At 42.0% G+C, this 26,757-nt stretch overlaps 1 protein-coding gene across 1 annotated transcript in view; it reads left to right on the top strand.

Annotated features, from left to right (window-relative positions):
- LOC120538397 (phosphatidate phosphatase LPIN2-like) overlaps positions 1 to 26,757 on the top strand; it is an 88,555-nt gene that overhangs the window by 29,570 nt on the left and 32,228 nt on the right. The window contains exons 2-8 of the mRNA XM_039767913.1: positions 4,948 to 5,148; positions 9,680 to 9,775; positions 10,182 to 10,456; positions 11,070 to 11,177; positions 12,054 to 12,162; positions 17,296 to 18,031; positions 21,038 to 21,131. Coding sequence (XP_039623847.1) covers positions 4,957 to 5,148; positions 9,680 to 9,775; positions 10,182 to 10,456; positions 11,070 to 11,177; positions 12,054 to 12,162; positions 17,296 to 18,031; positions 21,038 to 21,131 — 1,610 coding nt within the window. The 5' untranslated portion in view covers positions 4,948 to 4,956. The remainder of the gene's footprint in view (positions 1 to 4,947; positions 5,149 to 9,679; positions 9,776 to 10,181; positions 10,457 to 11,069; positions 11,178 to 12,053; positions 12,163 to 17,295; positions 18,032 to 21,037; positions 21,132 to 26,757) is intronic.

Raw genomic sequence — 26,757 nt, 5'->3', positions numbered from 1 at the left:
CAATGTCAAAAAAGCCAAATTAAATTCTGTGTCATTCAATATTGTATAACAAGAATATGCCAAAACTTCTAAGGGGGTGACTACTTTTTAGAGGCCCTGCGGTGGGTAGACTCTGTTTGGGTCTTGGAAGTGGACACCTTGTGAATTGCTCTCGTCTTTTCTTTTTATCAGGCTTGTGGTCATCATCCTCTTTAATAAAACCCCTGTGTGCGTCCAGGTGTCCGTGTGTGTGTGTGTGTCTTTTGGTGAAGTACGCATGCGCGAGGCTCGGTGCGACACGCACGACCGGCATCGTGAACGCACACACACTGGGAGCTGGGCACAAAGTGAATGGCGTAGCCGCGCATGATAAGCAAATAAAGGACAACATTGCTGGGGAGAGTGCCGATTGGGTAGTCGCGCCGCGCACATAAAATCCATTGCTGGGAAGACGCCACACATACTACCTCGCGCATGTTTATTAACTAAATATCTACTAACAACATGCTACCCAAAAAAAAAGGACATGTCAAGTAGGACAAAAGACATAGACACTCAAATCGTATATAAGCAACATCTCCTGGAAGAACGTTCAGCTCAGCAAGTAAACATCAACAAAAGAAAGGCTGAAGGACAAAGAAAAATACGAGCAAATAGATCGATTGTAAAAAAGAAAATGAGCGTCAGAATGTTCCCCGTATTGATTTGGCTCTATCCTCTACTAATTTACCCTTTACCATAAGAAGGCGACAATTTCCAGTTACATTAGCCTTTGCCATAACAATTAATAAAGCTCAAGGGCAAACCTTAGAAAAAGTTGCCATTTACTTGCCAGAACCAGTATTCAGCCACGGTCAGTTATATGTTGCATTATCAAGAGTTAGACGTTTTACAGATGTTGTTGTCAACGTTGTAGATGGTCCTGAACAAGAGTGTTTACAAAAAATGTTGTCTATAATGAAATTTTATTGAAAATTTTCCTGAGGTAAAAAAATAAAAACATTTTCCTAAATATCTTCTTCAGATATTGTGTATTACAGATTGTTATAAAGTTTTACACTAAGGCAATATTAATTATACTTACTGTATTGTCATATACGTTTCTATTTTTAATATTATTTTACTTTTACTTTAGGATTCTTGCAAAAATATTTTAAACAAAAAAATTAAGACAACAAACAGAATGAGGTCAAGGTCTCTTGCCATTTAATATAGACTGTTCCTAATAATGTTTATGCACTACTGTTCTAGCGCCCATTATTGTAACGGGCTTAATGTCTAGTGATTCTTATAATTAACTTTTTGATTAAAACAGTGATCACTAAGAAAGATTAAACTAACAGTCCTAGGTCAAAAATATTTAAAGTAGAAATGAGATGTGTACTTAATTTTATTACTTTGTGTTCATTTAAATCATCAGTTTAGACAGAATGTTGTTTGCACTTTTCTTATGAATAGAATGTAGAGTGTGACAGATAGGGGGCGCTATCGCTCCCTTGAACCCTTGTCCAAGACTCCAGACACCAGGAAAGAGTCCAATAGTTGACTTTATTTAAATGCCACAGTGCACAAAGCACCTTCTCCTCCACTATACTCATAAACAAATCAATCACAATAACAATAAACAATCCTCAACTCCCAGACGCGTTGCCACCCTTCCACCCAGCTCAGCTCGCCAATCTGGGAGCTCCCACAGTCCTTTTATACACTCTGACCCGGAAGTGTTCCCAATCCCCAGTCCATGTGATTCTTTATCACTTCCGGGTCAGGTACAAGTCCTTTTCTTCAAATCGGAAGCACGTCACTTCTGTTGTTGTTCTTCCTGTGACGCACTTCTGGGTTATAGGGCACAAATGATTCTTCGGTCCTCCCTGCAGCTCCCTCTTGCGGCCTTTGTGGTATCCAGCAGGGTTGTGTATAAAAACTACATAGTCCATGATTCCCTGCTGGTCTTCGGGGGACCTCCATACTGCAGGGAGGGCTCCATCTGGTGGCCTTGGGGTATTGGCCGGGATGACATGCCGGCCATATACCACAAGAGGAAGTAATAAAAATTGGCGTGACTTTAACTTTGTATTGTCAGTTATGACGCTGTGTGGATTATTATTGGTATTCATCTGGAATTTGTGTACCAGTGTGTCTCTCCTTTCTTTAAATAGCATTGTCTGCACATTTGATGGCACTGATTTAACGACCAGTTTTGTGGGATAGGCAGGTGGCCTTTTGTGTTTATGCAAAACTATTATTACATAATAACAGATAGTGAGCTATAAGAACCTTCACACAGAAGAGCAACATACATTAAACATTTCAAGTGAAAAGAGAAGAAAAAGTCTTAAATTGCTTAGTGCCTGAACTCCTCAAACATGTTCTGCGCATATGCTGTTTTCTTCTTTACCTCCCAGTTCCTCCACTTCACTGAATTCACCCATCATTCAATTTCTTGTTTGAAATTTTTCCCATCACAACTTCTCGAAGATCTCTTGTGTAAACCTGTAGGGTCAGGCATAAGGCAGTAACCACATATTCCAGGTGATCAGTTACACTAAGTGCACATCTTCTCTGCTTCTGGTACAACATGATGTCTTCTCTTTAAGTATGTGAAGAACCACACCAGTTTTTTTAGTGAGTGTCAGGAATTTTTTAAATATTTGTTGAAAACAATCTGTTTCTTTAGTAAAAATATACATTATTTTGTATTATTTTATGTCGAGGAGTGAAGATGAGACACATTTATTATGAAGGAGGGCGGGTAGCCATTTTGCTGAAACTTTATTTCATGTGTGTATCCTACTGGGCCTGATGTTTGAGCTAACACACTTTGCATTAAGAACTGTTACTGTGATAAATCTGCTTTTCATAAAGATGAAATGATTTTTTTCTCCTTTTTCTTCATATACCGTAGGTAAGGGAAACTTTTGTGACAGGGTCTGATTGTCCGCTTTGAGTTTTCAATCGGTTTCGACATTATAGACAACCTTGTTCATTCTTAACAAAAAAGCTAGAAGCCTGCTGATTTTTGCCAAACCACTGCAGGAGATTTTGACCACCATGTACCATTGTTTAGTGTTTTTTCTGGCTGTTTGAATTTCAACTGAGGCACAGTTGTGGAAGAAAATACATAGTAAGTGAGAAGATGTAAACTAGAAGTGAGAACACCGTAAACTAGATGTAGAGAAAAATGCAAAAGAAACACCTTTTCCATTTGAAGCGCAAATGTTCATTTATAACATAATTGAGTTTTTTTTCTTTCTATTTTGCAGCAGTTTTCTTGTAAGGTTGAGTCCACCAATGAAACACTGTATGTGAAGTTTGGCTTAAATTGATTAGTCTCCTTAAATGTGTTACTAACTTCTATGTAAATATAATTACTAAAGCAGTGTGCCAATGCATCCACCTTATGTTAGCCCTAGCCCACCATAAAATGTGTTCATAAACAGTAGATAAATGTTAAACCTTGATCGCAGTAAAACAATGCCAGACTTTCTAGCACATTCCAAAGTTATCACTTCAGTGTACCAGAACAGGTGAGACGATGGTAGGGGAGGACACATTTATATAACAAGTACGTATGCACGCAGTATGCTGTATATTATGCTTTTTTTGTTTTCTTGCTTACATATTTGTTTTTTAATGTTTGAATGGTATGGCCTCCTCTTACCTTTTGGAGCTCCTTCACATTTACACACCAACAAGAGCACTGCGGTCTGCTAGCCAGATGCTCTTAGTGATGCCAAAGTCAACATTGAAGCAAAGGGGGGATCAGGCATTTGCAGTGGACACTACCTCTCTTTGGAATAGTTTAGCTTATTATGTTAGGTCTGGCTGACATTAGGTACTTATAGGTCATCATTAAAGACTATCTTCTTTTCGGTGGCCTTTGATCTCTCTTGAGATTAAACATTATGCTTGTATAGGCTGGTTTAGGTACATTCATGATTATGATTATGATTGTGTATGTGTGTGTGTGTGTGTGTCCACAGATATTTTGAGTATATCCTTTTTTGTACGGTTTGTCATGGTTGTGGTTTTGTTATTGTTATATATATTCTTCAATTGTTCTTTTAGCTTATCTTCTATAATACTTTGGTTTGGCTTAGGCTGCTTTAAATGTGCTTTATAAATAAAAATTAACTTGTCTTATATTTCTAAATGTGTAACATTGAACCCACAATTGGGGAAATTAATTGAGGAAAGTGTTTGCCATTTTTCTAGTTCTTGGTGTGTCTCAAAAATCTCATTTCCATTATTTAGTACAAACTAACAAATCACAATTGATCAGTTAGAGTTTTTTTAGTTATATGAAATAACTGAGGCCCTGCCTTGCACTCTATACTTGCTGGGATAGGCTGAAGCCCCCTCAGGATTAAGTGGGAGAAGGTGGTTGGGCAAAGGTTATGTAGGGCTTTGAAGTTGAGAAGCAGAATCTTGAATTGAATCCTTGATGGAGCTGGTAACCAGTGAAGCTGGGAGAGAACACGGGAGATGTGAGCAAAACGCTTTGTGTGGGTGACGACTCTGGCTGCAGAGCTCTGAATGTACTGTAGCTTCTGTATAGATTTTGCAGGGAGGCCAATGAAGAAGAAATTACAGTAATCAATAGGAGTCATTATGAAACAATGAACCAAAGTTTGAGCATCATTAAAGGGCAGAAATGGACAGAGGCGGGCAATGTTGCGGAGATGATAGAATGAAATTTTGGAAAGAGACTTAATGTGTAACTCAAAGTTATTTTTTTATTAGTATATTGTACTCTTATCTTTTGATTTTTATATTAAGAAGTTATGTCAAGGTAAAAACTGGCACTGCTTTGTGTCTCGTAATAGTTTTCATTTTTATTTCTGTGTATGGACCTTATTAGTATTAAGTAGCTGGGATTTTCAAGTGTTTCTCAGATCTTCTGATCAAATGTTTTTGAATAATATTTTATTTATTTATTTATTTATTTGCTTCTTTCTCTTTCCAAAGTCTCAGACCATGAACTACGTGGGGCAGTTGGCAGAAACTGTGTTTGTTACTGTCAAGGAGCTTTATAAAGGCTTAAACCCAGCAACTTTAACAGGAGGGATTGATGTGATCGTAGTTCGTCAGCCTGATGGGTCTCTTCAGTGCTCTCCCTTCCATGTACGCTTTGGCAAGCTGGGTGTGCTGCGATCGAGGGAGAAAGTGGTGAGTGCTGGAAGACCTGGATGTTGTCTTTTTCTTTTCTTTTTTTTTTTTTTAATAGCTGCTTTTTTTTAAGAAATTTACTTAACTCAGGGTTTACTGTTTATACTTAAATGCAATGATGTTTCATAGTGAATTGTAAAGTACAGTATATTTTGGAAAGGGATAGCCAATTATTAAAGACAATTTCCACCCATCCATTATCCACCGCTTATCCGAGGTGGGGTCGCGGGGACAGCAGCCTAAGCAGGGAAGCCGAGACCTATCTCTCCCCGGCCACCTCCTCCAGCTCCTCTGGGAGGACCCCGATGCGTTCCAAGGCCAGCCAGGAGATATAATCAATCCAGTATGTCCTGGGTCTGCCCTGTGGCCTTCTCCCAGTGGGGCATGCATGGAACACCCCCCCAGGGAGGCGTCCAGGGGGCATCCTAACCAGATGCCCGAACCACCTCAACTGACTCCTCTCAATGGGAAGGAGCAGCAACTATACTCGGAGTCTCTCTCAGATAACTGAACTCCTCACCCTATCTGTAAAGGAAAGTCCAGCCACCCTGCGGAAACTCATTTTGGCTGCTTGTATCCGCAATCTTACTGTTTCGGTCACTACCCAAAGCTCATGGCCGTAAGTGAGGGTAAGAACGTAGATCGAGTGGTAAATCGACAGCGTGGCCTTTTGGCTCAGCTCTCTCTTCATCATGACGGACCGTTGCAGAGCCCGCATTACTGCAGATGCTGCAACAATTCCGTCTGTCAACCTTCTGCTCCATTCTTCCTTTACTCATGAACAAGATCCCAAGATACTTGAATTCCTCCACTTGAGGCAGTAATGTGTTCCCAACCTGGAGAAAGCATCTCTCCCTTTTTTCGGCTGAGAACTATTGCCTCGTATTTTGAGGTGCTGACTCTCATCCCCGCCACTTCACACTCTGCTGCGAACCGCTCCAGTGTGAGCTGGAGGTCACTGTCCGATGAAGCCAACAGAACCACGTCATCTGCAAATAGGATAGACGAGATTCTAAGGTCACCGAACCAGACCCCCTCCTTGGCTGCGTCTAGAAATTCTGTCCATATAACTTATGAACAGAATCGGTGACAAAGGGCAGCCCTGACGGAGTCCAACCTCAGCAGGAAACGAGTCTGACTTATTACTGGCAATGCGGACCAAGCTCCTGCTCCTCCTGTACAGGGACTGAATGGTTCGTAACAATGAGCCTTGTACCCCATACTCTTGGAGCACACCCCACAGGATACTTTGAGGGACACGGTCGAATACCTTCTCCAAATCCACAAAACGCATGTGAACTGGTTGGGCAAACTCCCACGCCCCCTCCAGGATCCTGGCCAGGGTGTAGAGCTGGTCCAGTGTTCTACAGCCGGGACGGAATCCGCTTTGTTGTCTTCTCCTGCACCCCGGTTTGCCAATCCAAAGGCACTGCCCCCAATGTCCATGCGATGTTGCAGAGACTTGTCAACCAGGACAGCCCCACAACATCCAGAGCCTGGAGGAACCCAGGGTGAACCTCGTCCACCCCAGGGGCCCTGCCACCTCGGAGCTTTTTAACTACCTTGGCGACCTTGTCCCCTGTTATGGATGGGCCTCCCCAGAGTCCTCCAACTCTGCTTCCTCTAAGGAAGACATGCTGGTGGGATTGGGAAGATCCTTGAAGTATTCCTTCCACCAGTCAATAAAGTCAGCAGGGCCCCGTCTCCACTGTACACAGTGTTGGTGGGCATCGCTTTCCCCTCCTGAGGCGCCTGGCGGTTTGCCAGCACCTTCTTGGTGCCGACCAAAAGTCATTTTCCATGGCTTCCCCAAACTTCTCCCATGCCCTAGTTTTTGCCTCTGCAACAGCCGATGCCACCACACGCTTGTCCCGCAGGTACCCCTCAGCTGCCTCTGGAGTCCCACTGGTCAACCAGACCCGATAGGACTCTTTCTTCAGCTTGACGCTCTTGAACCTTAGGTGTCCACCACCGGGTTATTGGATTGCCGCCACGAGAGGCACCGACAAGAGGGGACTGGGCAGTCTCTTGGTCTGGAATCCCTGCAGATTTTATTTTTTTCTCCAGCCGTCTGGAGTTTTTTTTTTATTTTTTCTGTCCACCCTGGCCATCGGACCTTACTTATTCTATGTTAATTAATGTTGACTTATTTTTATTTTTTATTATGTCTTCAATTTTTCTATTCTTCATTTTGTAAAGCACTTTGAGCTACATTTTTTTGTATGAAAATGTTCTATATAAATAAATGTTGATGTTGTTGTTGTTGACAACCTTGCGGCCACAGCTCCGTTCTGCTGCTTTGACAGTGGAGGCTTGGAACATGGCTCATTCAGACTCAATGTCCTTCGCCTCCCTCGGAATGAGGTTGAAATTCTGCTGGAGGTGGCAATTAAAGATCTTTCTGACCAGTTCCTCCGCCAGACGTTCCCAGCAGACCCTCATTATACGTTTGGGTCTGCCTGGTCTTTCCAGCAGCCTCTCCTGCCATCTGATCCAACTTACCATCAAGTGGTGATCAGTTGACAGCTCAGCCTCTACCTTCATCTTAGTGTCCAAGACATAAGGTCGCAGATCCCATAACACGATTACAGCACAGAAGTCCAACAACTGAACACCATTCGAGTTTAGATCAGGGAGGCTGTTCCTCCCAATCACACACCTTTCCAGGTTTCACTGTCGCTGCCGACGTGAGCGTTTAAGTCTCCCAGCAGAATAATAATAGAGTCCCCAGGAGCTGCGCCTCTTCCAGGGACTCCAAGAAGGCTGGGTACTCTAAACTGCCGTTCGGTGCATAAGCGCAAACAACAGTCAGAGTCCTTCCCCCAACTCGAAGGTGCAGAGAAGCAACCCTCTCATCCAACGGCAAAAAAAAAAAAAAGTCATACTTCAAAACAGCATCTTAATGTTATTGGTTGTGGATGGATGATTGTTGGAATTAAGCATTAAGTACAGGTTAAAGTTTAGAGTGTAACAATTTTAGGCGGGAAATAGCATTGAAAATAATGTCCTTAAGTGTTTATGTACTGTATGTGGTTGCATATAAAGTACAAGGGTAAATCAAAAAGATGATTTGAAAATTATGAAGTAACTGCAACAGATAGAAGCTAAGACATTATAATGCGTTCACAACAGCTTATAGGTAGGTGAAGGATGCTGTCTTATGCAGATTGGTAAGCTGTTTGGGTACCCATCTTGCACAAACTTTTATACCCCAAGTCATCATGCACTGTGGCATGTACAGATCCATATCTAGTATCCAAATGTGCAGCAACAGCGGACAATGTAATCAGTCGGTCTTCTCTGATGAAGTCATTCGCCATGTCGATGTGGGCTTGTGTGTGTGATGTTGATGATTGACCAGATCAAGCTTCGTCAGTTACACTTGTTCCTGCTTCAAACATTTCTACCCATTGATAAACTTTTTGTTGAGTCATTCTGTTTTCACTTATGTACTAAGCCAACATCCTTTGGTGAGTTTCTGGAGGTTTCAGTCCCTCTGGCTAAAGAAATCTCACTACAACGCGTTTTTCTATAATGATGCAGTCCTACATGTTCCTTTGACCTTGGCTTCAACTGAACTAAGAGCAGTGTGCTACACTGCATGTTCAGACTTCCCATAAGCCATTGTGAACATGTTGTATTACGTAAGCTTCTATCCATTGTGGTTACCACATAATTTTAAAATAACCTTTATGATTGTTCCTCATATTATTATTGACCTTTGTTTTTTGGAGGTTATAGGGTGAGTCCGTGTGCCAGCATCATGGAGCGCATTATACTAGAACCAGGAACGATCCTATGTGTTCCAATGTCAAATGCAGGGGCTGCTGTGAAGCAATATGCGCAGTATGTGCGCCTCAAAAGGGTGCCTGTCCCCTTTAAAAGAGGATTGTGGCCTGGGACAAAAATGGTCACAGGTTGTAGCAATTGCAAGCTGATGGAGGACAATGAGAGCCAGAAGTTGCTGCGTGTGGTCCTGCAGTTCCTGTGGTATGCCAAACCTTTGGAGGCCTGGCCCTTTAAGGCCAATGGAAGAATCTGGAGTGATTATGGAGCATTTGCAAAAATGGGCGCAGTTTTGTTTTTGTAAACTGTTTGCCTCGTTGATGTTTGTCTGAGTATATAAGGCCGCCATGTGACCTATCGTATCATAGGGTAAAGTATTGAAAGTTTTAGACTACTAGGCCTTTTGGTCAAAGTTGATTACAAATTTCAAGTTGTTAATTTAATGTTAAACTTATATTAGTTATACCATAAGTATAAGTTTTGGTAAAGCTAATTAAGGTAACCTTTCCTTTATGCCTCCCATCTTATGATATCAGAACTATGCTAATATTTGTGGGTGGCGTAGGGTAAACTTTGATGTTTGATTTCACATTTGTTTGCCTCTCTGATAATGATGTGGTTAGAGAATTTAAAGGAAAAAAAAAATGTCTCCGTAAAATATTTGCATTAAAATCTTTGTATAAATATGTGCACAAGTCCAACACCTTTGTGTGTGTGTGTGTTTTTTTTTCCCTTCTTCTTGCAGGTGGATATTGAAATCAATGGAGAGCCTGTTGATCTACATATGAAGCTTGGTGACAATGGCGAAGCATTCTTTGTGGAAGAAAATGAGGATTTCCAGGTTGCTGGTTCTTCATATGTCTATTTTTACACATTTTAGCAGGTGCCTTTTTTGGTAATATGAATGTATGTAACAGCGCAGAATGTCGCTGTGGTATTTGATTAAGAAAAATGGTAAGGATAATCTATTTGTTAGTTATTGTACATTTTGGTTTATGTTGTCAGTCAAGTAACTTCACAGACTGAAACAGAAGAAACAAACTGTGTTTTGTCTTCTGCCATGAATATCCATGTTTCTACATGAGCAAATTTAGTACATTTTTCCTCAGTATGTTAATGCTTTTTATTGTGTTCGAGTTCATTTAAGAACATAATTGCTAAATGCGGAATAGTTAGAACTTAAAAGAAAATGGGATTCTGCAAAGATAATATGCACAAAAACACTTGTCTCTTATTCTTTGTTGCAGGTTCCAGTGCATCTCTGCACGTCACCAATTCCACAGCAGAGCTTGGATATTCCCAGGACAGCTGACACTCCCACCACTGTCTCCCGGAGGAAGAAACGGCGGCGGAAACGTACGAGAACTGAAACCCCCTGGAGAGAGGATGGGGACTCTTCATCAGATGAGCGGGAAATACCTGAGGGTCCCCCTTCCCTCTTGAACACATCAGAGTCTGAGAAGCGAGGGGCGCTGGATGGTGAGGGCCAGGGTGATGGCACTTTCCCCCACTTACTAGCCTGGTATGTAATAATGTAGTGAAATATGTAACAAAAGAAAATGATAACCTAAGTCAGAATTTGGGGTAGCAACAGAGAGTGTTGCAATTTAGAAAGATGTGCTTTATGGAATCTTTGAAAAGCAAACTAGCATAAAAACAAGTTACAGTTGTCATGTGGACAGTTGGTCATTGTCTGTTTGTACCGTTCAGTGTTTCTGGTTAATGATAAAGCAAGTCTGTCTAGGCAAACAGAAGCCTGTGGTCTACGTTGAAGGGGGCACAATAAGAAATGGGAGAAGGAGGGATCTGTGCAGATAGGGAAGGGTTAAAGAATGGTGGTAGAGACGTCAACAGAGGTGAAATTAGATAAGGCACTTCTGTTGATCTGCTGTATACTTGTGACAGTCACTAGGAGGACATTAGTGTCTGTCGCTCGCATTTCCAGATCATTTATTTTGGTGTCTTTTTGCTGCTGTTGTTGGGATTGGTGGTTTACTTTATAATCGTGCTGGCTGTCAGGGTGGGAAATGTGACTCGAAAAAAAAGTATAACAATGTTGTCGGAGTATGAATAAGGGAAACGTTTAAAAATATATTACTTTTTATAATGAGTATTTTTTTTTTTTATCTTTACAGTAAGTCCATCTACTATTCATTTTCAGAGGATCCGATTGAAAATCTTGAGTGCCCACAGCCAAGTGATGTTCACCCTTTTTCAGACGGAGAATGGACACCTCCTGAAAGGTTAAATAAATTGAGAGAGGATACTTTATTTGTCTCAAGGGAGAAATGTAGCTTTTTACATAAGCTCAAAAAGTATTATAATAAATAACAGCAAATTATTTACATTTATTATTTGAGGGTTTAATGATCTGTGATGGTGCTCTCAAATTACCTGTGCTTTTTTATACATAACATGAAATACCATTTTCTGTAAATAGTGTGTGCACACTTGCAAGTAGTGAACAAAAAAGGTGTAAAAACAAGCATTTAACAAAGTGATTATTACATCTTCTAGTAGCACATGATGGCCAGCATCTAGAGTTCTGCACAGTTATTCTTCCATTAAAATGTCTGTTAACCTTTTGCCTGTAATATATTCTCCCATAGATGTCATTCTAGAATCTTCCATAATTGGTCATTTTGATCAGCTCCTTACAGGTTTGGGTTCTGTGGAGCTTTTGACAAACCTTTCTTGATGCCAGCTAGAATCTTTTCGAGTTAGTTGCCTGTTTTTCCTAGCATCGATGTCATTGTCCAGGTGTGTGCACACTGTATCGGTGTGTTTTTAGTTTTGGTCTCTCTACTTCTCTGAATTCATATTGCCTGAGTATTATGAACTATTTGTCATTAAAATGCACCCAGCTGGTTTACATCATCACCCAAGCAGCCCCCAAATGCACTTGTTCAGTTATCAACTTTCTGTTTCACCTTTGTAGAAATACAGACAGCAATGTGGGACAGAGACCTCTAGTTAGTTTGTTTGATTTTTTTATTAAAAGTAAATGGAATTGTTTTAACTCTGACATTGGTGTGCTGAAGCCGTTTGTTGTTTTGTTTCCTACCGGTAGATTTCTTTGACTTGTGCTCTCTCTTTCATTTTTTGGTATGTATCATCAGTGTTTTTCAGAGTCGACCTTCCTCACCAAAGAGTGACTCGGAGTTGCTGGTTAAACCTCCCGAGGCAGCTGGACCTCAGATGCAGTGGTCCTGGGGAGGATTTCCTAAGGTGAGCACAGCCAAAATGTGATCGAAGGGAGAGACTGCAGTAAACTTATTTTTGATTTAGTGGCAGCTGCTGTGACACACACATTTCTAGTTTCATTTTAAATAAGTACAGTAACAAATATCATATAGGGACTTGACTATTACAGCATAATGCTGCACATGCATTATTTGTATAAGCCAATTTACCAGTAAACCAGTCTGCTTTGACATACATTTAACATGAAATAGACATTATACTGCTAATTAAGCTTAAAAGCAAAACCTGAAATTAAAAAAAATTATATATATATATATGAAACACATAATGGATAATATTTCATAACTAGCTGTGTTACTTGACTTTGTCCGGGAAATTTCACAAGACAGTAGGCCTCATTTACAGTTATCTCAGTTACTCGGGTGCAAGTTGCTTCATCTTCTGTGCTCCAACTGGAAAAACAAAAGAAATGTAACCAACTGTGTCTTAAATGTTGCAAATTACTTCAGGTAAAGGCATCAGTCAAATAATAAGTAGTAGTAATAAGAATAATAATATTAGGTCACTGGAGTTGCTTACTCTTGAACGTGCTATTCACAGTTCTCCATGAGTAAAACACTCCTGCATTAGATCTGTTCCTGCTTTTCTTAGTGACTTGACTTTTGTTGCTTGTCATTGCAAAACACAATTTTATAGGAAACATATATTCTTGAAACAGGAAATCATGAGGATTAATCTGAAATGTGAAATCTGAGTATATATCATTATCGTTATTAGATATTTATAATTTTGATTTGTTTTGGCTGTTCACTCGAGTATTTCTTTTCATGTTTTTTATCAGTTGTGTTTGGTTGTGCTTTAAAGTCTGCATATGCAAATATATATACAGTGGTGTGAAAAACTATTTGCCCCCTTCCTGATTTCTTATTCTTTTGCATGTTTGTCACACAAAATGTTTCTGATCATCAAACACATTTAACCATTAGTCAAATATAACACAAGTAAACACAAAATGCAGTTTTTAAATGATTTTTATTATTTATGATGGTTTTTATTATTTAGGGAGAAAAAAAAATCCAAACCTACATGGCCCTGTGTGAAAAAGTAATTGCCCCCTGAACCTAATAACTGGTTGGGCCACCCTAAGCAGCAATAACTGCAATCAAGCGTTTGCGATAACTTGCAATGAGTCTTTTACAGCGCTCTGGAGGAATTTTGGCCCACTCATCTTTGCAGAATTGTTGTAATTCAGCTTTATTTGAGGGTTTTCTAGCATGAACCGCCTTTTTAAGGTCATGCCATAGCATCTCAATTGGATTCAGGTCAGGACTTTGACTAGGCCACTCCAAAGTCTTCATTTTGTTTTTCTTCAGCCATTCAGAGGTGGATTTGCTGGTGTGTTTTGGGTCGTTGTCCTGTTGCAGCACCCAAGATCCCTTCAGCTTGAGTTGACGAACAGATAGCCGGACATTCTCCTTCAGGATTTTTTTGTAGACAGTAGAATTCATGGTTCCATCTATCACAGCAAGCCTTCCAGGTCCTGAAGCAGCAAAACAACCCCAGACCATCACACTGCCACCACCATATTTTACTGTTGGTATGATGTTCTTTTCTGAAATGCTGTGTTCCTTTTACGCCAGATGTAACGGGACATTTGCCTTCCAAAAAGTTCAACTTTTGTCTCATCAGTCCCCAAGGTATTTTCCCAAAAGTCTTGGCAATCATTGAGATGTTTCTTAGCAAAATTGAGACGAGCCCTAATGTTCTTTTGCTTAACAGTGGTTTGCGTCTTGGAAATCTGCCATGCAGGCCGTTTTGCCCAGTCTCTTTCTTATGGTGGAGTCGTGAACACTGACCTTAATTGAGGCAAGTGAGGCCTGCAGTTCTTTAGACGTTGTCCTGGGGTCTTTTGTGACCTCTCAGATGAGTCGTCTCTGCGCTCTTGGAGTAAGTTTGGTCGGCCGGCCACTCCTGGGAAGGTTCACCACTGTTCCATGTTTTGGCCATTTGTGGATAATGGCTCTCACTGTGGTTCGCTGGAGTCCCAAAGCTTTAGAAATGGCTTTATAACCTTTACCAGACTGATAGATCTCAATTACTTCTATTCTCATTTGTTCCTGAATTTCTTTGGATCTTGGCATGATGTCTAGCTTTTGAGGTGCTTTTGGTCTACTTCTCTGTGTCAGGCAGCTCCTATTGAAGTGATTTCTTGATTGAAACAGGTGTGGCAGTAATCAGGCCTGGGGGTGGCTACGGAAATTGAACTCAGGTGTGATACACCACAGTTAGGTTATTTTGTAACAAGGGGGCAATTACTTTTTCACACAGGGCCATGTAGGTTTGGATTTTTTTTTCTCCCTAAATAATAAAAACCATCATTTAAAAACTGCATTTTGTGTTTACTTGTGTTATATTTGACTAATGGTCAAATGTGTTTGATGATCAGAAACATTTTGTGTGACAAACATGCAAAAGAATAAGAAATCAGGAAGGGGGCAAATAGTTTTTCACACCACTGTATATATAAGGAAGTTTGGAGAGCTAGTTTGGGGGGTTCGGGCACCCCTGTTCAATGTAAGCGATGCACATATAAATGTAAACGATTTCAGAGGTGGGGGTTGGTAGTCCCCTGTCAAAGTCCATAGGTGCGAATGTATTTTACAATGGAGAAACTTACGGGGGACCCTTTAAATTTAAACTGATGCCATCAGTGCCCCTTGTCTTGTATTTGATGATGTCACTTCTTTCTCTGCTTCTCTTCCTCTCCCATTTTTCTTCTAGTAAAGCAACACCTATACCTACATACACAGTGGCTTGCACCCCCATGGGAGCGTTATAACACACTTGCTAAAATTGACCTTTGCATCTTCCTTGAGCTTTGCTGATCTTTCTCCTTCCATTTTAAACTTGGCTTTACATAGCAAACATGATTGCAGCTCTTTTTTACTATCCAGGACACCACACCACCTCTTTAGTCATGTGTCCACCCTGTTGGTTAGTGCTGCTGTTCAGGCGGCTTGACAATCACTTCTGCTGTGACTTCCATTTGCATTAAGCCCCCTCTCAGCATAGCACAAAACATGTACATAATTATAATCTCTCATCCCAAGATTTTTTTATATAATAGAGAGAAGACTTTTTTCAAGAGATTTTTTTTTTTCCAAGTCCTGCAAGACAAGACTTTGGCCATGAGATTTTTTCAAGTCATGCCCTCCTCTCAACCATATTAAACCACGCACACAGTCCTCTCACCTCTCATTCATGTGAATGCTTTTGACAGACACAACTCCTGCTCTCTCAGTTCTTATAAATTTGAACGTTTTCCTCACTTTAAGTTCCCAGTTAAAGAAGACGTATTATGTCCAAAAATAGCTTTTGCAAAAATAAATAACAAATCTCAGAGCCAAACATTCGAAAAAGTCACTTTATTTAATAGAGAGAAATGAAATTCAATCACGGGCAGTTATACATTGCATTGTCAAGATGAAGGTTCAAACACAGAATCAAAATTCAATGCGATGTTGACGAAAATTTTATTCAAAAATTTGTTTTTACTGAAGTTTTACAGTAAAAGTGTAAGTTTAAAAAGTATATGCGTGTTAATTTTAAAGCCAAACAGAACAAAATCGTATTACACAATGAATAACTCTTAACGCAACATGAAACACAATTTACTTTCAAATTATTACGTTTTACTATTTTTTAATATGGTTAATTACTCACTGTAATGTAAAATAGTTCTATTATGCATATATAACAATTCCCATGAAAATAAAAATCTGTTTAAATTGTACATCCGCATCACCATATGCAAGCGGCAGAAATGCAAAGTGACTAGTGTGTAGTGCTGGCCTGGGGGTTGGCAAACGAAGCAAGCAGGGTGGCAAAGCCTCCTAGTTTTAATAAATATCGACAAATAAAAAAAAATGGCTCAGTCAATTTTTTTTTTTTTATATATCATCACCAAATGTCAATTGAACAGATCAGAGCATATTTTTGATTTTTGTGGGATTTCGTTTTTCTCTTGGTTTGGGGGATTACCCCTAAATATCGATATATCAGAATGTTGTTTTTAGCACTACTGCCCTAGATGTATAATCCTTCCAAATTTCAGCTTTTTAGCTAAATGAGAGAAAGTGCTTTTGTTAATTAGTGAGTCAGTCAGTCAGTTAGTGTTACACTTTATATATACACTATATAGATAAATAGATAGATAGAAATAGATGCGGTACTGTGATATAGATGTATGTTTTGCCAGGAATAGAGGCAGCACTGCTCAGCCTACTAATGTTTTGCTCAGAGGGTGTGCCAGTTCAAATGGGTACATGTACTTTGGCCAGTTTCAGCCATTCATTGGAAGTGGGTTTCACACACACACACACACACACACACACACACACACACACACACAGACTTTTATAACTTAGAACTTCCAGTTACCTTAAAGAGGCATCTGACTCAAATGCTTTGCTTCTGCTATGAACGAACATTTTCAATATTTTTTTTCACTTTATCTTTGTATATACTGTAACTCTCCACTGAATTGAGATCCAGTGCCCTTGCACATATTTGAAAATATATGGTATAGCAATCACAGTAAAATAATAAAGCGTGCAACATTAAATACATAAAGACACAGCTTATGCTAAACTTGCAATAAAACACAATGTCTCCAAATGATTAACATTAAAACAAATCATGAAAACACGAAGACCTGATAACCAAATAACTGAGTTATGGTCTGTTGATGACAGAGGTGAGGAAAACAACTTCCATTAACTTTGGTGCTTGGCACTTCTTTTCCAATGTTCATAAATAAACTGTGAGTGAAAATTAAAACAGGACTCCAAAGTTAAACGTCAAAAATGGATTGATAGAAAAGTGGGCTTTTACAAGCTTCTTCAAATGTAACCAAAACTGCTCATTTGGTTTGGTATAACAATCTGATAAGATCAACGCAGAGTTGTCTTGGCAAGCATGTTTTTGGGTTGGAAGAGGAAACCTTAATTATTACCAGGACAGAATGAAAACCCCATGCAGACATGAGACTTGAACCCAGGTCTGGTCCCTTGAGTTGAGTTCAACTTAAGTGATTCGCTTTATCTTTGCATCTGAGTCTATTCTAGCCTTTCACCTTAATATTTTTTTCTTTCTCAGATCAAACAGAGTGAGAGATGTGTAGTAGATGGCATCAGGATGACCCCAACAATCAGGCCCCAGGAAACCACACATTTTCGCACTATTCAACGACAGGAGTCCATAGAGTTTGACTTTGAGCAGGAACAGAATGGCAGTGTCCTCCTACGACCACAACCTAGAGACTATTCATTGAGCACCAAGCAAGCCCAAACTGCAGACGTGCAGCCACTCCTGCAGTGCTCAATGTGTGGTGTCGACACACAGACAGAAGAACACCAAAGTGAGGACCTGAGACGTTTACAAAGCAGTCCATGTTTAGATTCTCAGCTGGAGAAAGAAGTTGCTAATGGTGCCTCAGTGGAGCACAAAGGCACAAATGCATCAGAGACTGAATTTGTTGGTCTTTTAAGAAGTTCACCCTCTGGAGTAACCATTCCTGAGGCTCACCCATTTGAAAACGACGAGTGTGCTTTAACATTACAGAGTAGGCCGGATGCTTCTGAGACAGGGAGTGATCAGGGACTGCTGTCTGAAAATCTAGACGCTGTAAAGCCGGAAGATTCTGCTGAAGGACAGGTACAAGATACAGACCATCAAGACTTCGAGGTGACTGGAAAAGCTATGAAGAAGGCAGAGGAGCTCCATCATAAGTCTGAGGTCATAGAAATACGGCTTGAGGAAAATTTGAATAGTGACTCTCAATCGGCTGCTGCGGAAACGGCTGCAAAACTTGAAGTGAGCGATAAAAAGAAAGGTAATGCAGTGGAAAAGTGGTACTTCTTGCAAGAGAGTAAAACTGAACATTCTTCCTGTATTTCAAGTTCAGAAAATTGGCTATGTGTGATTGTGGTGGTCTGCACAAGTGGTCCCTGGGATGTTTCCTGCCTTGCAACCAGTTCCCCTATAAATTTGATCAAACAGGTTTAAGAATGTTAGATTATTTCTATTGGGTAACTATCTGTATCCATTTGTTATCAGTATTGTTACATTTGTGACTGCGTACATACAGGAGCATCACTCAAGTTACACGTCAGTTGGATTTCGGTGGTGCAATGTTACTGTTTTCAAACCGGTAGCTGTAAGGACGTTGTAATTAGGAGAGAAACTAAAGTGTAAATAAATAGTATTTCTTTATTGAGCTGTACTAAGTTTTAGACTAATATGTTTAAATGTAGATTAACCAGGAGGTAATGTTGCATATGTCAAAACCCTTTTAGTGATTCCCTAGGCTTGGTAACTTTTGGGGGTTAGCGTGAAATGAAAATCTAAAGTACACCTTAAGGATGTTGAGTATTTATTCTGGGCCTCATCTGGACCTGCAGGTGGTTTAAATGTGTGCATGTGGTGGATTCAGAAAGTAGTTGGGCACCTTCACTTTCCACACAATTTACCGTGTTGTAGATTTAATTTTATCTGGATAAATTTGCCATTTTTGCCCATCAATCTACACTCAATAATCCGTAATGACAAAGTCAAAACAAGTTTCCAGAAAGTTTGCAGATTTATTAATAATCAAAGACTGAAATCTCTCATTCTTGTTAAGTATTCAGACCCTTTGCTGTGGCACTCCAAATTGTGGTCAAGTGCTCTTGTTGGTTTTAATTCTCCTTTAGATGTGTCTAGAACTTGATTGTGGCCTACCTGCAGTAAAATGAAATGATTGGACAGTACGAAAGACACACACCTGTGTATAGAAGGTCCAACAGTTCACACTGCATGTCAGGATGAAAACCAAGTCATGAATTTCAAGGAACTCTCTATGAACTACCGAGATCAAATTGTAGGCATAGATCAGTGCAAGCGGATAAAACTATTTCTAAAGCTTTGAGTGTTCCCTTGCAGCATTGTGAAGAATTATGAAATGGAAGAAGTCTGGAACAAGAAGGGACTCTTCCTGAAGTGGGCCTATACCTACAAACTTCGTAACTAGGCAAGATGTAATCAAGAACCAAATGGTTGCTCTAATGGAGCCCTAAAAGTCCACCGCTAATATGAAAGAACCTATTTGGAAGGACGACTATCTCAGCAGCACCCCATCAATGAGACGTTTATGGAAGAATGGCTGGACGGAAACCACCCTTGAGTTAAAGGGATACCTGACTGTTTAAGGAATCACGAGAGACTGAGAAGAAAGATTGTCTGGTCTGATTGAACTCTCTGAGCAGTACTCCAAGCACTGTATCTTGTGAATGACACAAAACATTTAGCCAAGACAACACTATAGTGACTGCAGGACAAGTCTCTGACCGTCTTTGAGCGGCCCTGTTAAAGCCCAGATATAAAGGCCACATGGGACGTGTGTGGAGAGACCTGGAGATGGCACTTCACAGACACTCCCTATTCAGTCTAATGGAGCTTGAGAGGATCTGCCAGGAAGAACACCCCCAAGAAGACTCGAAGCTGGAATTGCAGCCAAAGGAGCTTCTACAAAGTACTGAATTTAAACATGTTTTCACTTTGGCATTATGGGTGAAGGAGTATAGTATTGATGGGCAGCCATGGCAAATGTGTCCATTTAAAATGACATCTACAGTTTAATAAAAGTGCACAGAAAGTGAAGGGGTCTGAATACCTTCTGAATCCACGGTATATGGGGATCTAAGATGAGCACAGGATACTGAGCTGGAGTGAGGCAGCAGCAGACCGCCGTGTGATTCCTCCAGATAAGTAAGGCAAATATTTTGCTGACTGTATTTTTCAAGTCAAATTAATTTTTTTCACAATCATGGTGTACATTTATTTGCTATGGAAAAAATATTATTGCGCCAAGCTTTTCTTTTTTTTTTTTTTTTGTAAGTTTTAAAAAATGTGGTTTGTATTCTTGCAGTTTAATATGGCCTCTGCAAACATGAACACAAAAGAGCAGTTCAATTTCAAGTCAAGGATGTTCTGAACTATTGGTCTGTGCCTTGTGATTGCACACATAATTGAAAACAGCAGGTCCTTTCTTTTTTATTTTAATCTGTGAGATTGTGCCATTTTAAAAGAAATTCTGCTGTGCTTTTCACCTCATTGCCCATCTCCCTCCATAGCAGCCTTTCACCACCATGTATGTTGTTTCTTGCATCTCATGGAGTGAATATTCCAGTTGCCATTGCTCTTTTTTTAGTGATTTGAGCACTTATGCTGACACCAGCTTTGTTACCAGGAAATTTTAAAGACAATGGGTATCTGTTAATTGGGTGTGTCAGACGTACTATGTAAGTAACTTAAGTGCTTTTCTGTGCACAATAGCTGTACTTCTTCAAAGGACTAATATAATTTGTTGGTTCAAATCCCACTAAGTCACTTCACCTGCCTGTGGCCCAATTGGAAAAACAAAACAAATGCAATCGATTGTGTCTCGAATGTTATGATCCCCTTGGATAAATATATAATTATTATTATTAATATAATATTATTAGGTAGCTGGAGCTGCTTACTCTTGAACGTGCTATACAAAATTGCCCATAAGTTAAACATTCCTGCGTTAGATCAATTCCTGCTTTTCCTACTGGCTTGGCTTTTGAAGGTCACTGCAAAACACAATTTTACAGGAAATTGTATTTTTTAATTGAAGCTGAGGATCAGTAGGAATAATGTCAAATTTGAAATGTTATTACTGTCATTATCACATGTTTACTGTTTTCATGTGTCACGGTTTTTGTAAACTGTTACTAAAAGGGAGTTTTCTGTACCACACCAGTCCAAACCAGCACTTTCTACAGCACTAGTAGGCAAATAACTCAGATGTGCTCTGTCTGTGTTTCTCTTCACCCAGGTAAAAGGAGCCAGCATTTGGGACCTGCTGATATTTACCTGGATGACCTCTCAGTTCTCGACCCAGAAGTTGCTGCTCTCTACTTCCCCAAAAGGTACGTATCATTAAAAACAATTGATTTACTTGAATTAAATAGTTTCAACATTTGTAAGTTTGTGTTGGGCTGGTCCTTTCACTGGAGCTCAGGGTGATCCATTAGGGGAGAGAGAGATTAGCACTGTTGGTCAGGAGATTGTCAAGCATGGCTGATTTCCTTCAAGTGATACTGGAGTGGCGTCTTTGTGCACATAAGGTGGGGCCTGACACAGAACTGACCTCATCAGGAAGCAGTCTTCTCGTGTTGTTCTTAAAAGTTTCTCTGTACAGCTGAATGAAGGAGCTGTCCTATTGGCTCACACTGCAGGGACATCAGGGGTTCACGACTGGGACCACTAGCAGTTTACCACAGTGCAGATCTGAGAGGCTTTGTGATCCACAGCAATACACACATCAAGTTACCAGTTTTAAAATTTCTGAAGAGACTTTTATTATATTTGACTAGGGGGCTTTGCCCCCTGCTTGCCTCGCATGCCCATCCCCAACCAAACACCCTTAACAATATAGGGACACACCCAAATATGGAGTAAGCAGTGCCACGTCCTCCGGTATCTGTGTGGCCAAACTGTCGTGAAATGGCCTAATGGTTAATCTGGTACTGCAGATTTGCACTCTTTGCAATCAAAGTCCTAAATGTGTTGGTTAGATAAGCAGAATGTGGAGGAGAAGAAGAACGGCTTTTTGCTGCTCAACGATGGCACTTATAAAAAGCGTGGACAGAGACAGTTTGCAAGGAGTCTGTTAACTTTGGGGTGGGCGGTCGACGTAAACTTTTGGCAAGCAAGTCTGAGTGGGAGCGGTCACGCTGAAAATAACAGGTAAATGTGAAAAAATAAAATACCTAAAAGGAAGTGTGTTTTTAGACTCCATTTATATATAATGGAGTATCCAAATGAATGTCAGAATCAACAAAATTAAGTAATGCTTCTGAAGAGAAAAATATTTAACATGTAAAAAATAACAATGAGCCACAAAAAAGGAACAGATAAAGAAACCCAACCAGAGGATCCAATGTGATCTGCTCTCGTTTCCATCTCTTGCACAGAGAAATATAAATTTAATGTCTGACACTTCAGTAGTAGAAGGAAGTGGTCACTGAAGCCAGGGGGACGCAGCATTGTGTTCTAAGGTCAAGATGCCACGCAGTTACTGGGATTCAGTTATTAAAGAGATCAAAAATCAGAATCACCAGTTTATTGAGTATTAAACTGCCCATAGGATTTGATTTATATAACTCCATTAAAACAATGCTCAATGGGTTTGTACTTTATGCTCTCTTAAAACCCCCCAATTTGTAGTTTTCATATGATTTGATCCTGTCTGCCCACTACATCTTTGTGGACCTCCATTTTCACTTTTCTTTCGCTCATTTTGGATGTCTTTATTCCTTGTTCTCCACAGTTTTTTTTTTTTTTTACTTTTTGATTTTTCGTCGTGCTCCTTTTTATCCTCTAATAAATTAATTTCATCGAGTTTCTTGGCTGCTAAGATCCACCTGGCATCTTGCTGGAAAAAGCGAGGGAAATGTCTCTTAAATTCCTGGAGGAACTTATTTTACACCTTATTTCATTTAGAACTTTGTGTGGCTGTTGAATTTTGATTTGTTAGGTTTGACTTGATTGTATGTAATTAAAATCAATTAAAAAAAATAAGAATTTTCAGCAGCTTGTATTAATTTTTCATCTCCATCCTCTAGATCATCTTTAGAAAAATGGCTTATTTTCTTGTAATCGGGATGCGCAGTGTATGTGGCTAGGGGGCATTGCTGGGATGGGGACTTAATTTTCTTTTAGATATTAAACTTTTCTTATCTGGTTGTTCCACTTTTGTCTTTAAAAGAAAATAATATGAAAATGTTTACGAAGAAAGATGCCATATAGTCAGATACAAGATATTAAAAGCGCTTGATTCCTGGGTATCATATATTCTTTTCTTAAAACCATGAATGAATATATATATATATATATATATATACATACACACATATATATATATATATATATATATATATATATATATATATATATATATATATATATATATATATATATATATATATATATATATATATATATATATATATATATATATATATATATATATATATATATATTGTAAAGGACCGAGAGAGACAGTAGCAAGGGTTGGGGTTTTTCCGGCCCCGTATATTGTACAGACAAAAAAACAGGTCAAAATCATAAACTAAACAGTTCATAATGCGCGACGCCGACTCCTGGCGTCGCGGCCATTTTATTGGGGAGGAGCCGGAAGTGGAGGAATGTCGGGAAGGACCGCAAGGGAGGATGGGAAGGATGACGCCAGGGCAAGATGGCGGAGGAAGGGCGGAAGTATCGCGACTGCGGTCATCCATGCCTATGGTGCAGGAAGGTCTTTTTCCTATGAGGAAGCAGAGGGAGAAAGTTAATACCCCACCATTCCCTGGCGGAGTGGTTTCCCAGGTGCTGTCGAATCAATCCGCTGCCTCCTACTGCGTGCGTGACACGATCCCCCCCTTAGCCCAGGACCGTCAGGTCGGGCGGACCTAACCGAGAGGTCGTGAATACGAGAGAGGGCATCGGCATTGGCCTGAAGGGTGCCCCGCCGATAAGTGACAGTGAACTTATACGGCTGTAAGTCCAGGAACCACCTGGTGACCCGCGGATTCGACTCTTTGTGCAGGGACATCCACTGAAGTGCAGCGTGATCAGTCACCAGAGCGAACTCGCGACCCAGCAGGTAGTACCGGAGGTGGGTCACTGCCCACTTAATGGCCAAGGCCTCCCTCTCCACTGCCGCGTACGGGTCTCCCGTCCATCAGTTTCCGCTAAGGTACATCACAGGGTGCTCGACACCATCGACGCTTTGGCTCAGCACGGCACCCAGGCCTGTGTCCGGCGCCGGTCTGGAGAATAAACGGAGCCCAAAATCGGCGTCCGTAACACAGGTGCCGACGTTAGGGCCTTCTTTAGGTCACTGAACGCTGTTCTGCTTTGTCGGTCCACACCACGTATAGGGGCGCCTTTTGTCAGGTCAGTCAAGGGTGCTGCTCTTCGAGAAACGGGAACAAACCGGGGTAGTAACCCGCAAGCCCCAAGAAAGCCTGCACCTGTTTCTTGGTACTCGGACGGGCCATTCTAAGATGTCTTTCACTTTGGAGCTCTGTGGCCGCACCTGTCCTTGTCCCACGAGGTAGCCTAAATATTTGGCCTCCTTTAATCCAAAAAAACACTTCCGGGGTTTATGCGGAGGCCGGCTTTAGCCAGTGTTCGGAGGACAGCTGCGACCTGCAGTAGATGCTCCTCCCAGGTGCCGGAATAGATGACAACGTCATCCAGGTAGGCGGCGCTATAGGACTGGTGGGCTCAGCACTCTATCTACCAGACGTTGGAAGGTCGCCGGGGCCCCGTGCAGCCCAAATGGGAGGACCTTGTACTGCCAGTGCCCGCTAGGGGTGCTAAAGGCCGTTTTCTCCTTTGCGGATGCCGTTAAAGGAATTTGCCAATACCCTTTGTCATGTCAAGGGTAGTCAGATATCGAGCCGTACTCCAGCCGCTCAAGGAGGTCGCCAATGCGGGGCATGGGGTAGGCATCGAACTTGGAGATCTGATTCAGGCGCCTAAAGTCATTACAGAACCTCCAGGAGCCGTCTGGCTTGGAGACGAGGACAATAGGGCTGGACCAGGGACTATGGCTCTCTTCAATTATGTCCATGTCCAACATACGTTTCACCTCCAGTTCGACCTCTGCGCGTTTTGCCTCCGGGAGTCGGTAGGGCCTCTCCCGGACGATTACCCGGGCTCCGTGACTATATCGTGCTCAATCAGCGGTCCGCCGGGTGACTCGCTCACTACCTCGGGATGGCTCGGAGTGTTTGGGCTAACTCCTGCCGCTGCTTGGGGTCAGCTCTTCGCCGAGGTTAAGGGCAGTTGTGCTTGCGAAAGGGAGAGTGACCTACGGGGCTGGGAGCTCCTCTCTATCTCTCAGGGCTTTAACAGGTTGACATGATAGATCCTCTCACTTTCGGTCGACGGTTGGGCTGTTTTACCAAATAGTCGACGAGTCCTTTTCTCTCCTTAACCTCGTAAGGCCCTTGCCAGTGAGCGAGCAGCTTCGAGTGGGAGGTCGGGACGAGCACCATAACTTCGGTCCCCCGGGCGGAACTCCCTGAGGACGGAGTTGCGGTTGTAACACCGGGCCTGCGCTGCTTGCGCACGAGTCACGCTCTTTTAGGAGGGGCCTGATCTTTGTGAGTCGGTCGGCGCAGTTGCGCCACGTGCTCAAAATATTAGAGGAGGGAAGAGCCTCGGCCTCCCAGCCTTCTTTTAGGATGTCGAGGATTCCCGGGGTTGTCGCCCGTATAGTAATTCAAAGGGGAGAAGCCCGTAGAGGCCTGGGGTACCTCCCGGTAGGCAAAAGCACGGCGGGAGGAGCTGGTCCCGGTTCCTGCCGCCCGCGCTGACTACCTTGCGGAGCATCTGCTTAAGCGCCTGATTAAATCGTTCACCAACCCGTCAGTTTGCGGGTGATAGACTGACGCTTTCAGGTGCTTTATCTGCAGTAATTTGGCCACCTCCTTGAACGTATCCGAAGTGAAGGGCGTACCCTGGTCCGTGAGGACCTCCTTGGGTATGCCCACGCGTGAAAACAAGTTAACCAGTTCCGTCGCGATGCTTTTAGTATTAGCGAGCGCGGGGGACCCGCCTCTGGGTACCGGGTGGCATAGTCCACCATGACTAGGATATACTTGTGGCCACGGGTTGAGGGCTCCAGGGGTCCCACCAAATCGACCCCTATCCTTTCAAAGGGATGTCCACGAGGGGAATAGGGACTAGAGGAGCACGGTCCCTCCTAGGAATCTGGCGGGTCTGGCACTCCGGACAGGATTGACAGAACCGCCGGACCTCCTCATTGATCCCAGGCCAGTAAAAGCGGAGCTTAATCCTCTCCAGTGTTTTTCGGCCCGAGGTGGCCTAGGAGGTGAGCATGTGCCAACTTCGCATATCTCCCGCCGAAGGTACGCGGAATTAGCAACAACTTCCGCACCTCGCCCTCATGGGTAGCCACTTTCGGTACAACAGATCATTTCAAGGACAAAGAAGGGTTCCCGGTGTGGATCCGTCCGCTGTGAGCTGTTAGGCAGAACAATCGTTCGGGCAAAGCGCAGGGAGTCATCATTCCACTGCTCCCTCTTAAAGGAGGCCGGCGTGGACCGAAATTGATGGTCCAGGCCGAGAGGGTCTTGGGGCCTGGGCCCGGGAGAGTTCCTGGCTAGTCCCTTCTCCGCGGAATCTTCGGGTCAAGGTCCGTAGCCACGGAAAGGTCCCCCGAGACACCAGCGCCCATAGGGCCTGCCCTTGTGCACGGCGTGGAGGCGCGGGAGGGTGCCTTTTCCCCTCATGACAAGATCCAGCGAGGCCCGGAGGCGGCGAATGGCTTACCGCTGATTCTTTTAGACCAGTCTTGTCCCAGGATCACTGGGAAGGGGGTCAGGTAACACAGCGACCGTCATTTGGATTGGTTCCCCCTTCCAGGTAAGATAGCAGTGAGCGGAGCGATATGACCTAGTCCCCCCCTGTACACAGGTAACCAACAAATGCTGCTTTAACCACTGTTGCGGTAAGACA

Source organism: Polypterus senegalus, chromosome 10 (assembly GCF_016835505.1).
Source record: "Polypterus senegalus isolate Bchr_013 chromosome 10, ASM1683550v1, whole genome shotgun sequence".
NCBI classification, from domain to species: domain Eukaryota; kingdom Metazoa; phylum Chordata; class Cladistia; order Polypteriformes; family Polypteridae; genus Polypterus; species Polypterus senegalus.
Note: the sequence above shows the minus strand (reverse complement) of the source record. Positions and strands in the feature narration are given on the sequence as shown.